At 34.7% G+C, this 13,962-nt stretch overlaps 1 protein-coding gene across 2 annotated transcripts; it reads right to left on the reverse strand.

Annotated features, from left to right (window-relative positions):
* On the reverse strand, positions 1–9,038 carry LOC143444245 (protein mono-ADP-ribosyltransferase PARP14-like). 2 transcript variants are annotated; one of them, XM_076943414.1, is made up of 12 exons: positions 8,913–9,038; positions 3,891–4,058; positions 3,426–3,674; positions 2,674–2,862; positions 2,447–2,587; positions 2,193–2,365; positions 1,970–2,082; positions 1,657–1,855; positions 1,398–1,566; positions 1,077–1,234; positions 713–899; positions 1–629 (listed from the first exon to the last, which is right to left on the reverse strand). In XM_076943414.1, the coding sequence occupies exons 2-12, from the start codon at positions 4,033–4,035 to the stop codon at positions 352–354; spliced, it is 2,001 nt and encodes a 666-aa protein (XP_076799529.1). In that variant the 5' UTR covers positions 4,036–4,058; positions 8,913–9,038; the 3' UTR covers positions 1–351. The 2 variants fall into 2 exon arrangements, with proteins under 2 accessions (XP_076799529.1, XP_076799528.1); XM_076943413.1 differs by lacking the exon at positions 8,913–9,038 and adding an exon at positions 4,241–4,352.
* Positions 9,039–13,962: the final 4,924 nt, after the last annotated feature.

A 13,962-nucleotide genomic window follows, 5' to 3' on the forward strand; every position in this document is an offset into this window, starting at 1 on the left:
TTAGTATATATAACTTAACATTTCATTGCGAAATATAACCTTTACACTGAGAGTCATTTTTATCCATGGAACCGTACTTAAAGAACAAAAACGGCAGTCGACGTGAAAGAGACTAAAAAGCAACACATTTTGTTGCTAAATAATTAATTTATAAATTGTTTTAAACAAATATCATTTCATCCAGAAAAGATCATGCCGACACATTCTACTTTAAGCAGTGGAAAGTAAATAAACTGAAACTTATACGAACTTAAAGTCGCAGGCCTATAGACCTATGTGTAGGGAAAAGTTTGTTGGCAACATTGTTCGTATTTTGATAAACAACTCATGATGGAAACAGCTTTCATCGAATTATTTAAAAGTAATAAGATAAAGTGGGTAAGCACTCGCATCTTTAAACACGACAAACATCTTTGAGTTCTCTTCATTGTCGACCACACTGTCATATCGGTCATCTTTTGATCCTGAAATAGTAGGTGGAGTAAAAAGTTGTTGGCCTCCTTTGCAAAACTCTCCAGTGATCACTTCAGCCAGAAACATCTTTCGTTCATGTTTGGGATCTGGTTTCGCAAAACCACAGGAAAGTTTTGCGGTGGTTGCAAAATAAACTCCTTTGCCGTAAGCAGTTCCTGGGGAAAAACATAAAGTATCACGAGAGTTAGATGATGACTTTGTCGACAAAAAGCTGGTAGTTTACATCTTCAGCTTGTACCGTTTTTCCCAGCAAAACTCCTGTCAAATCCATCCTTGCAAATTTTCTCAGTTGTGTCGGCAGAAGTTCCATGAAAAAGTAGCTTTGTCGCTGGACCTTGCTTTCTTCTGCTTTTCATTCTTGTTTCAACTTTTTCCTTTTGCGCAACAAATTGCGTGTACAGGGTATAATTCTGAATGCGCTCGATCTAATCATTAAAAAACATAAGCAATTATCATTTTATGATAATTGACTTAAGGATGTTGCACTAAAGTCTTCACACAACTAATATGGTGAAGTTCTCTTAGAATTAAAATTCCCGCGGTCGCGCCATAAAGCAAACCAATAGGACGATGAAAGTATATACCGGTATAGTTATACTCACCAACTTAAACTGGATTGGCTTGTTAATGGTTGCAGCAAAAAAATCACACACATCTGAGTATTCTTTGGTATTTCGATCAAGGTTTACCTTTTTCCACAAAACTTGTCCGATGTCAGAAGAGCAGGTTTCAGGAAACACCAAACGATGTTGTAATAACTCTACGTAACGCAGAAGCTACGTTAACCCTCATAGTTATACAATTGTAATCAACTTGGTACGCATGCAGGATGAGTAAAGTAAAATAGCTGTTCCAGTAGAACATGTTTTAATTATAGCTGCGTAAGCTACACTAAAGTAAGTACAGTAAAGAAAATCACTTACGTTGGTTGTATTCAATGTCTGCGCCTTGGTTCTGTATTTTTATCAATGATCTTGGACAACGTTTGATGTCATAAACCTTCCCATTATCAATTGATCTCTCTTTCATGTTAATTAAATCAATGTAAAAGCAGTTCGAGTCGGCACTTAAAACTGTATCCACTTCTTTTTTCTGAAAAATTTGACAAAGTATTTGTAAAAAAATGTCACTTCAGTCGAAATACACTGAGCGAATAATATTAATTGTATGTAAATGTTATACCGAGTATGCTTCTTCGATTTGAAAGTTATGTTTAGTTGAAAAATCTTTCGTGACGTTCTCGATAGGGTCGTGATATGTCCATCTAACGTTTTGAGCACAAACCAGAACTGATTTTAATCTTCTTAAAATTTCTGAAGCTTCTTCAAACGCTTTGTTAACGTTGTCTTGGGAGCCGCTAATAATTATTCGACTGCCATGCCTGCAAGTAACATATAAGACTTTTGTTGATAAAATATCCTTAATACTATAGGCTAGTTGTATTTTGAAGTTTTACAGAAGTACAGCATACATAGTCTTGCAGAAAAATACTCACAAATTTTGAACTCTTTTCATATTCACACTTTGTGTTTTTCCGAGATTCGTTATCTCCATAAGTTCATCGTCGTCCAAGTAAGTCAAAAGCTCATTTTGCAAAACTCTTTGATTCTGCAAACAACTAATAAAAGTAAAACGAATAGATCTCGATGTTTGAAATACCCTTCCGGGTTTTCATCCAATTTACACTCAGTTGTTATTTTATTTTGAAGTTCATTTACTTGAAGACGTTTATTGGTTTTACAGCCTCGGAGACGCATTTGGCATATTTTTCTATGATTTTCTTTTCTCACGGCACAACCTGATGGCAACAAGGCCCCACTATGTTGTTGATTAGAAACAAGGCGTCCCGGATATTGTTCTGGCTGGGGACCGAACAAACGACCAAAGTTTTCTACAATAATAATAAATATGTCATTCATATACAACCAGATAACAACATAGGAAAATTATACTTAAGAAGGAATTTGCTCACCAAAAGCGGTTAGCTCTTGTGTAACGCGATTGCAAAAAAATGGTGAAGGTTGAGGTATTGGCCGAAAAGGTCCGACTTCTTGTAAGCTACCCGAACACGTTGATGACGGCAAAGAGCGAGGTGGCAAAGAGCGAGGCGACACTGCATATGTGTTACACGTATGTAGACTAAGTATTATATTTAGCAATCAAAGTGCCACAAATCAAAACTTAGCGAAAAAAACTCACCAACTGGTGCTGCTGATGTGTCCTGGGATAATTTTTTTTCGGAGAAGGCAGCTTTGAAAGAATTTAACATCGCTGGCTGGAAGACAACTACGTCTACTCTTTTCAGATTCTGCGGCTGGCTGACAGCAAACGTTTCAATCGCGACACGCATGGTTTCAGCGACTGATTCACATTTTAAACCTGCTTCTCCTGTAAGTCAAGATTAAAATTAGTAAAATTTGTAAAAATTCTGAGAAATTTCCAGCTTTTGATCATCAATTTGTTTTATACAAATCATCTCATCAATAACATCTATAAGAAAACTTGATATAGAACAAGACCAGTAAGTATTCGTCATATATAGCGACTACTTTTATTATAATCAAGGTTTCCATACCGTCCTTATTCTTAAGAATTGTCCTTATTTTGAAGGTCTGTGTGTTAGAAAATATTTTTGTCTTTTTTTATAGAAAAAACGTCCTTATTTTCACTTGCGTCCTTGTTTTTGTCTTACTTTTAGGGCAGAGGTTACTATTTTGGGCAGTTTCGACACCTTTAGTATACCATTTTGTACCAAAGAGATATCAATATTAAGAACATGCAAATAGTGTCTCGTTCTTTTTTTAGTAACATTGATTGCTTTCTCCTGTTGTGCACTGTTTAAGGTAATATTCTTCTTTCGTTTCCTAGTCGTCTTTATTTTTGAATCCAGACCGATGGCAACCCTGATTATATTGCATATAAAAAACGATTTTTGTAGAAATCTTCTTCACCTGTTCCAATTGCGGGTAGGGCCAGCGTATTAAGAGTCAAAGTTCCGTCTACAACTTCAAAAACCTCTTGCAATATTTCAAATAAACCATTTTCATTGACTGGAGTGACTACGTGTGCAATATTTTTGCACTTCAGATTTCCTCCTTTCGTTATTCGACAGGCAGAAGATTGAAAATATGGGTTCGATTGACAATCCGACAAAATTTCGTTACCAGCTGCTTGGAGGAGCTTTTTTGATAACTGGCCCTCTGTTTCAAAGTAAATTAATGTGCTTCAACGTAATTCAAAATGGCATGATACACAAATCGCAAACGCAGTTGTAAAGTAAAATATTTGTTTTAGTGCAGTTGTAAAGTAAAATATTTGTTTTAGTACACACAGGTATGCTTGTTTACTGTGTAATTCACAAAGCAATATGTGGATCTGTACAAATAAACTATAAACGAAGCGTAACCAGCACTTACCGGTAAGGTTAAAATCTTTTCCGGTTGTATTGACAATTACATCGCAATCTGATGATAAGATGTTTCCTTGTTTAAGGTGCACAGTAAGAGGAGGCAATAACAAAGATTGATTTGACCGAATATTGACTCGACAAAATTTCTCCATAGCAGATACTCAAAGTTTTTATTCTATAAAATAAAAAGGCTAAACTAAACATATACCACATAAATTCCACCGTTTTAAATGATCACTTCAAGTTGTGTGCATTGTTGCAAACGAAGTGCCAAACAATAGAACATCATTTGTTTATATCTTTGCTTTTAATCTTGTGGTTTTCCACACTTTCTTAGCATAACCATAAATAACTTACACTATATTCTAGAAAACCTTGTGTTGAAATTTTGCATGCTCTAAACCATACTAACTTTAAACCGAAAATCTTTTTTAGTTCTGATCTTCATTTATTTAGAGCTTGATGATAAATGACCAAGTATTGCGTTGTCCCTTCATGGGCGATATACAAAGAAGTAGCCTTGGAAAGAACACGCACTGTTTTATACTGTAAGCTATCAAAATCATGCATAACGTTAATAAGTAACTGGCTGTAAGAACAAATTTATTGTTTAAACATGGAATTCGGCTCTCGGTTTAAATTGGTTCATAGGCGTGCTGCGATATGAATTGACTTGTCTGATAGGGTTAATATCGGTGACGCCAATGAGGATTTCCCCAACAACGTAACTCGAGTTTTATTTGGAATACATGGGCGTGAAGGAGGCACGGCCAGTGGTCTGGTCACATCTAGTTTATTGTTTTGCTTTGTTTTACGAAAATAGATTTTCAGTTCGCGACTGTTTGATGACTAGGGAGACATCTTTACAAAGGATTTCAGTTGGTACCGGGATTAATTGCACCTACCTACATATAAGGTCCAAAGAATAAGATATTCACGAGACTAAAACTATAAACATTGTACCCTATAGCAGAGGTGTCCACTGTCCAACCTTTTTGGCCAAAGGGCCACATGCGATGTACGAATGATTGCGCGGGCCACTTGAGTGTTTACTGCTAATTTCTAATTAAAACCCTCACTCCAAAATTTTAATCTGAGAAATACGTATTATTGTCTTTTACAATTACGAGAACAACAAACAAACGAAGATATAGTAAATTCAACAAAGTTTTTACTACACGTCGACATTTCAATGTGAAGTTTGGCACTGTTTTTCTCTAACAAGTTTGGTAATATTCGGTGAGATGGATGATGTAGCAATGCGATGCGAGTTTTCCATGTCAGAAAATAGTAAACAAACAATAAATGTCAATTTCTCGGAATGTAAGTTCGCCATAAATTACGTAGGCGGTTCAGTTGATAATATAAGTCATTTCGACAAATACCGCGCGGGCCACTCAGAACCTTCCCGCGGGCCACGGGTTGGACACCCCTGCCCTATAGACTAGAGTGAAAACAATCACCGAATGGAATAACGCTATAAACGCTTTGAGTAAACAATTAAAAATACTCAAACGTCCTGTTTTGATGAAAATATTCTACTTATTTTGAACTTATTACGGTGATAATATTATTTCATTATTGATTTATAAAAGCGTTTTCCCTTTGCAGCGACACGTCTGTCTTTTCGCTGTAAGTGTAAGGCTTCCCATCGTATTTCTTTTGAAGGCAAGTAACATTAGCTTAAATATCATGTTCTGTTGAATTTAAAACGTTTAAAGCCAAGAGCTAACTTTTAAAATATAGCAAAGTTTGTTCTTACAAGTTGGTCACTTTTGATATTTGCTTTATATCGTCTATTAGAAAGTATTACGTCATTCCTCTATGTCGTAGGCCTCTTTTGCAGTTTTACATATTTTCGTTCAATAATACTGAGTTACCAAATCCTGTTTCCTACCATATTAGGCCTATGCTAAATCACTATTACTATCATTAATTACAACCTCTCTCAATCACAGTGGAGCCTGCAAGGCAATACATCGGTGGAATAGCGGAGCTTGCGGATTCAGGTTCAATGTGATCGTTTTTATTGTTTTTAACCTGAGCTAGAATACTTTATTAAATTATAGGCCACACTGTATTCACAACAATTAGAAAGTTATATGGCAGTGTCATGAAAAGCTTTAATATGACTCCATCCAGATTCTTAAAATTTTTAGTTTGAAATGCAAGAGTTAACTTTGCCACGAAATATAACAAGCACACTTGTTTTATTGTATAACATCAACTGCTTCATTTTGATTTAAAACCGGTAACACTGCAGTCCAGTATGGCATGAAAGTGTTATAAGCATTGGGATTGGTATGCAACGTAGGCTACGCGCGCTCTGGTGCAGAGAGGTTACATATTTCAAAAAATTCTAGTATTTTATCAAAGTTCTTTGTGAAAGAAGATCTTATGCATTCTATACGCCTTTTTATAAGTTATAGCATCCAGAATGTTTAGTCAGCCTATTATAAGTCATTTCTGTTGGTATGTGCACTTCAGCAAATGATAGCCTATCTTCTACAGGCCTACCTCTGGCAATGGAAAAGCAGACGAAAACACACACCACTCTAAATTACGTTAAGGAAATTAAATTTGTTCAGGAAGTAAACTTTCCCACGGATTTCTTTGTTGAGTTACTACTGCGCTCGTTCGTCTATGGTTGGATATAACTTACTCGGTGCTCAACAGTCTTTTGCATTTATACTGTACTTCCCAGTAAACAAAAATCTTACTGCCCATCCCGCGTTTAAATACATAGCCAATGTAAACAGGCTTGGAACAGAATGTTTTGTTGTAAGATTTTCGAAAATCAAGTGGGGGAAACTGATTGTTCAACAAAACATTAACTCTAGCACAACTCTTTTTAAAAAGAGACTATTTAATTTCCGAATCAATTCCACCATTAGCAAAACATTTCTCCCGTTAAACAATTGTTTTGAACATATAACTTCCTAATAATGTTAAAGTGAGGGGCAAGTCCAACAAAAGTTGGCCATAAATCAAAGAGCAGTTTCCAGTAAACATGCTGGTGAAAGAATTCTTAACAATATGTAATGGTTAAGCAGTTATTGCCAAAATTGTATTGTAGCCTAAAGACTTCTTCAAGAAAGTATTGTCTACAGAAAAGTATGATTGGGCGACTATGTAAATTTACAAATGCTTGAATGTTGTTTTGTTTCCTAATAAAATACATTATTTTAGTTTTTCTTGTTGTCTTACTACTTTAGCTGTCCTTGACGATAGGAATCTAAAATAGTTCCATACTCCTAGTAAAATATGAATCACATTTATCTGATAAGGCTCGTTGTTCTGAAGCGTCCCGGTTTTCGATCACAAAAATATGGTATGCCTAGATATGATAGTAGTGACAGGCTAGCTAACGCGTTTTGGATGGAATACGTCTTCATACGTAGGTGATTAGTAGCAGGTAATGTTTGTTTTCAGCATAGGAATGTCACAAATTACAGCACATGAACTAGTAAAGCATTCTTGTTTTTACCGCAGTTAGCGGTACCGGACAACGCTGGAGCCAACTGCCAAAATTGAACCATACTGTAGGTTAGTATCTACTGTACATTAACCAGTACAAATACCTCAACGGTAAGCTAGTTTAGGCTTATTTAAAGCAAAGTGTTCTTGTTATACACTTAAGTACGCTTTTATTATACCTATTACTATTTACTTGTCGTCCACATCCAAATACTTGAGTCATCCCTATTGTTTCTATTAATTATTGTAACATGATAAGAACCGCCCGCCAACTTCGTTATAATTAAGAGATTAATTTGCGTTTTTTGGCACCAATTTATGGCAATAGCTGCTTAACCACTACATGTTAAAACAAATCCCTTTACCAGTATATTTACTGACAAACTACTCTTTGATTTAAGGCCAAATTGTCTTTGGACTTGCCCCTCACTTCGAATCATATCGATGAAATAGATTTTTTTATCTGAGATCGTGTGATTAAAGAAGCTTAAAATGTCGTGATATATTATATAATATAAGATTGTAAATATACATGCAACATTGTGCATGTAAACAAGTGTAAAATATCGTTTTAATTTAAGACCGTGTAAAATACACACAGATGCCTTGCCCGGGTGTTTGATGACTAGGGCAACCAAAAGTCAATATGGTCAATTTTTTTTAACCTGTCCAGAATGTTATCAAACAAGCACAAAACAAATTTCAGCTTTGTACGACGTGTGGTATAGAAGTTATTAGGTCAAATAAAGTCAAAATGTTACGTTAGGTCAAAATACGGTCAAATTGTTTCTTTAGGTCTTTTTTTTAGGTCAAAATCTATTAAACTTGTAATTTTGTAACCATTTTGTAATATTATTCTTCCGTTTTTCTCTTTTCTTGTACCGCAAACAATTCCAGTGCCGCAAATTTTACTTAGAACCAAAGCCACAAAGAGAGGGAAGGCTTTTCAGCGCGTTTGTTGACGTCACGATGTGACGGCATTGCATTTGAAACTGTAAGTTGTCAATCTTAATACGCAGAAACGAAAAAAAGTCAACACTAGAAAAGCATTTTGTCATTTTTAAATGCAGCTTTAGATTAGAAAGTTGCTGTAGACAGTGTAGAGACTATCAGTATAGCGTTTTTCAAAATAAGGTCAAAATTTAAACGTTTTAGGTCAAAATAAGGTCAAAATTTAAACTTTTTAGGTCAAAAAACTGGTTGCCCTATTGATGACTAACAGACAAATGCCTCATACGAGGCAAACGTGCTGGCTAACAGCCAAATTTGCAAATATCAGGTAGGCCTAGTACGAGTACAACCACAGTAATCGCATTCTGAACTTTTCTAAACCTTTCAGTCAAGTCATACAAGCGATCTTTTAAGTTCAATTAATATAGGCTAAATATGACCTGTTTGTTTTTCTTGTAATAACCATTACTCGCAACCATCTACTTTGTAGCTGAGAATATTCTTTGTACATGACGTTATATTTGAATATTAAAGACAATTTATAAATACTATATAGTTTGTTGAAAAGCTCAGTATATTGATGTATGCTCCGGTACCCTACTTGATTTGCCGAGATGATATTCAATGACGTGCAATCCAGCAGTCTTGCAAACAATCAGTAAAAACAAATCCATTGTTTTGTTTCATAGTGTAACAAAAAACAGGTAATGTAAATTAGCCTACATATAGCTAAGAGCAAAGAAGAGAACACGAACTTATCTTTGTAGACCTAATCGTTTCTTTGATCAATCTTATTATAATTGCCCGGGTACGGCATGCAAAAAGACAATAACGGTAGGTCAAAAGAACTGCCCGGTGGGCAAAACTGATAACGATATAAAAAAAATTTAGTAATACAACGCAGTTTTCATGTGAGCCCTTTATTTTGATACCGTTTTCTTCTCAGAGCAAACGCGAGTAATTATAAATAATTACTTTGGGCAGCATAACTTTATTAACAATAGACCCTCTACGTTTTTTTATGACTTGACTAAACTCGAAACAAATGTCTAAATGACTTCACTTAAAGATCAAACGACTCGAATCATGTTGTGACGGAAAAAATAATTCATATATAGTTAAAACAGATACTTTTCTAAATAGTTACACTTCTCTGAAAGAAAAAATCAACTAGAGTACTAGACCAATTTGGAGATAGCCATAACGTTGTGATGTCCAATTTCATGCCACATGTTGTCGTAGTGTGACGTCAGGAAATTTTTAGGTTATAGGCATTGAATTAACTTGACTCGGGTCATCATATAAATTGATTACACTTCAATCAATCATCAATCATTTTATTTTTCGTCAAAAGCGCGGTGGGATCGAAAAAATAAGCCAGTTGCCAGTCGCAATCGCCAATGAATGAGAAATAGTGGCAAAGCCAAAAAGACTTAAAACGTGATCAAAAATAATTAAGGTAATTACTGGTGGTAGCAACTAGCACGGCCACTAAACTTGACTCGAGTCTGAAAAATGACTTACAATTACAACCCTGTTCAGGCTGTTCTATGCCAAAAAAAGAAAACAGCTATGCATTTTCCACCCCTTTTCAGTATCAACCCGTGAGTTGTCTCTACAATACATAGACATCAATTTTTGTTTGCGCAATGAGAAAAGTGTAAACACTGCCAACACACAACATTTTGAGAAGAGTGAAAAACCTGAATTTGATCTGAAAATTCCGGTTATGCTAGTTATTGTTTGGTTTAGCCTAAGCAGTCAGGTTTAAGGTAACATCATTAAGCTTGCTTTAATTTTTGAGCGATGAACAATCATCGCAGGCCCGGTTTAATTAGTGTAAAGACTTTCCTCAGTCAAAGGACAGAAAGATAAAAGTTAGGCTGTAACTATAGGCCTTTTCCACCGAAAAAAGCGTATGTTCAAAGCTATTTTTCAGTTTCTTGTTGACATAAATGTTAAAATATTGCAACCTAAACCTAACTGCAGCGTATGGCCGTTTACCGTAAGATCTTGCGCGATTACACAGAATTAACTAAAAGTCTTTCACCGCCCCAAGCCAAGCAACTTTTAATTTTTGTTAAGCTGTGTAAACCATATTTATTTATTTATGAATTTTAATGGAAATAAGGGTCTAGTGCAGAAATGCACAACCACAGAATGACTTAGTCTATTAGACCCTAACTACTCAAATTGTGTCGTCCCCTGGTTGTGCACTTTTGCACAAAACCTCTAAATAATTTCTCTCTTAATTGGTTTAATCTCTTTATGACCTAAAAATTAAGTGCAGATTACACGCAAACTCTTATGCATTTTACGTCACATTCTTCCCTGACCACATATCTAGACATAATATCAGACAAGCGCAGTGTGTAGGATTCAATGCACTGCAAAATAAGAACTATAGACAACATATTTTCAAAATTTTTCAAAAGATTTCATATGCAACTGACCTGAGCGAAATCTTTACAATCCATTGTCCAGAACGTTTGTAATTTAAAAAAGAATCAAAGTGTGTCAACAATTTCAATTGTTAAGTGTAGGCGATCGAAAAAATCATGTCGCCCAAAAAAATGGTGACGATAACTCGGAAAATATTGAGCGCACCAAACCAAACTCTGCAGTTATACACTAGACTAGATCTAGGTTTCCAGCAAACATCTAGGCTACATGTGCATATGTAGTCTACTAGTCTGCCATGGTAGGCTGTTGCGTTATTTATAGCAGACATCCTGGTATTCTAATGTATAGCATAGTTTAGTAAACATATCTCAGTACATGGTGTTTAAAAGTGAGTATTGTGTAAATGGCCAAATAAACATGCACAACCATACACAGTCGTGTATCCTATATGGGAATTATCGGGTCATGCTGAGATATTTCACCATTGTTGCAATGTGAAATTGAGTTGTTCCTAAGTTTATTATTGTTTCTCCATCCAATTCTTAAAGTTACCAAAATCTTGCAACTAATGTTGCACTCTTTTCATCGAGAGTACTGAAGTACAAAAATATCATAATTTAATATTCTCAATGCATTTTTTTCCGGTTCCGATGTATTCTTGGTATTAATTCATTTATAATTTAATTGTATTTTTGCTCCATCTGTTCATGAATCAGACTGACAGGTATCCAGTGGAAATTTGGTTGGTTGTAATTTACTGGGGTATATATTAGTTATGATTTAACTGTTATGTCTGTAAAAATATTTTGCAAAGTTTGTGCATATCACTAGGCTAGTAGCAATTCTTCACAGGGATAGATTTTGTATAGAAAATAAGACTGTATAGCATAAAGTTTAAGCATATAACTTTTTATAATGAGTGAATTAATTAATTAGCCACTTCACATTATCACTATTTTCCAGCATTGATTGTTATCTGTCCACAGGACAACATACATGCGAATTGTTGATGTGGCTTTCACCATGGCTGCTAGGTCATAGTAACATAACATAAGAGTGCGTTGGCATCCCAAGAAAGATATGTTTTATTTAATTAATCCAAATTTAAATTTACACAATGTTAACTAGAAGGTTGTAGAATGCACCGTATTTTGCCCAAATTTGGGATAATTTCAGCAAATTTTGTTCGTTTTTTTTATCTCACACTTAACTAAACCACTGGCTTCTAGTCTGTTGATGTATAAAAAGTGTATCCCCAATACTAGATTATAAACATGATAGGCGTAGTGACGGAGTTATTTATGTATGCTTGTATAGAAGTATAATTGTATGTATCATGTAAAAAGCACTTTTTTTCACATTGGAATGCTTACTCAAAAAAGCTATAAGAGATGTGCAAGGCTACGAAATACAGATTGTTTTACATATGTTTCAAAACTCTTCAAATAAAGCAAATTAACTGCTTGTTTTAATATTTTAAAAGAAATCGTTTGTGTGCACTAGAGATAGCAAATTAAATTTTTGTATTAAAACAAAAACATTAAGTTGCTTTAAATGAAAAGTACAGAGGGTACTGCTATGCCATATACAGGAGTGCAGGTTGAATTGACAACGACAATAATAATTGGTCAAAATTGCTGTTTTTTGTTTTATTATTTTTTTAAGTACCAATCCAAGCATAATTCAAAGAATACTAGTCCTTGAGCAAAGACAAATCTGATGGGTCTGATGTCAAGATTTGATGATGAGGAATTCTCTGTGTTTTGATATTTTGCCAAGTATAAGATAATTGCTGCTTTACTTTCAACCGCTTCTGCAAAACGGGAATTACAAATCATTTGGTCATTATCACCCTATGTTGTTTGAAGTTATCTTAAATACTTAACCATGATAAAAAAAATTTCATTGGGGTGTGATTCTTATGTTTGGTTCGTTACTTTGGCGCACTATTTCACCTTCACTTAATTAAGCCCAACTAAAACAATGGCTGTCTAGTTTTGGACACCATCCAACGCACAGAGGCGCATCGTCCTGATTCAACCAGTGTTTTGACCCTATGTCATCATCGGACGTGAAGTGACCAAACCGAAACAGAGAACTTGTATGAAAACTGATTTATTCTATTTCAAACAAGAGCTCCTAGTATGATACAATTCTATGCACTCAATGTGGTGCGATAAGATATTAGTACAAGTTAGTAACGTTGTAAGCAAAAAAAACAAAACAATTAAAAAGCTGTAAGAAATGTAAAAAAGATGTTCATACATGTGATGAAAGGTCATAACTTCACAAATTAACTTATTTCATTAACACGTCATTATATTATCTCAATTATATCCTCTTAGGTCTGGCCGTATAATCACTAGGGCAACCAGTTTTTTGACCTAAAAATTTTAAATTTTGACCTTAAAATTTGTAAATTTTGACCTCATTTTGACCTAAAAAGTTTAAATATTGACCTTATTTTGACCTAAAAAGTTTAAATTTTGACCTAAAACGTTTAAATTTTGACCTCATTTTGAAAAACGCTATACTGATAGTCTCTACACTGTCTACAGCAACTTTCTAATCTAAAGCTGCATTTAAAAATGACAAAATGCTTTTCTAGTGTTGACTTTTTTTTCGTTTCTGCGTATTAAGATTGACAACTTGCAGTTTCAAATGCAATGCCGTCACATCGTGACGTCACCAAACGCGCTGAAAAGCCTTCCCTCTCTTTGTGGCTTTGGTTCTAAGTAAAATTTGCGGGACTGGAATTGTTTGCGGTACAAGAAAAGAGAAAAACGGAAGAATAATATTACAAAATGGTTACAAAATTACAAGTTTAATAGATTTTGACCTAAAAAAAAGACCTAACGAAACAATTTGACCGTATTTTGACCTAACGTAACATTTTGACTTTATCTGACCTAATAACTTCTATACCACACGTCGTACAAAGCTGAAACTTGTTTTGTGCTTGTTTCATAGCATTCTGAGCAGGTAAAAAAAAATTGACCATATTGACTTTTGGTTGCCCTAATAATCACCTATTTCAGGTCTAAAAGATACTTAATATTTTTTCCTGTAATCTATTACTTCGTAGATATATATTTTGTGTGATAAAACTTTGTTTTCATACACACTGTTTAAATTAACCTCTCCCGGTTTAGGCTTTGATACCGCTACAACTACGTCACCACCATGTTTCTTAATACTTAATTTATGATAAAAAATCACCCTGACAACGAGTTTACAACAGTCTATTT

This window comes from Clavelina lepadiformis, chromosome 1 (assembly GCF_947623445.1).
Source record: "Clavelina lepadiformis chromosome 1, kaClaLepa1.1, whole genome shotgun sequence".
NCBI lineage: Eukaryota > Metazoa > Chordata > Ascidiacea > Aplousobranchia > Clavelinidae > Clavelina > Clavelina lepadiformis.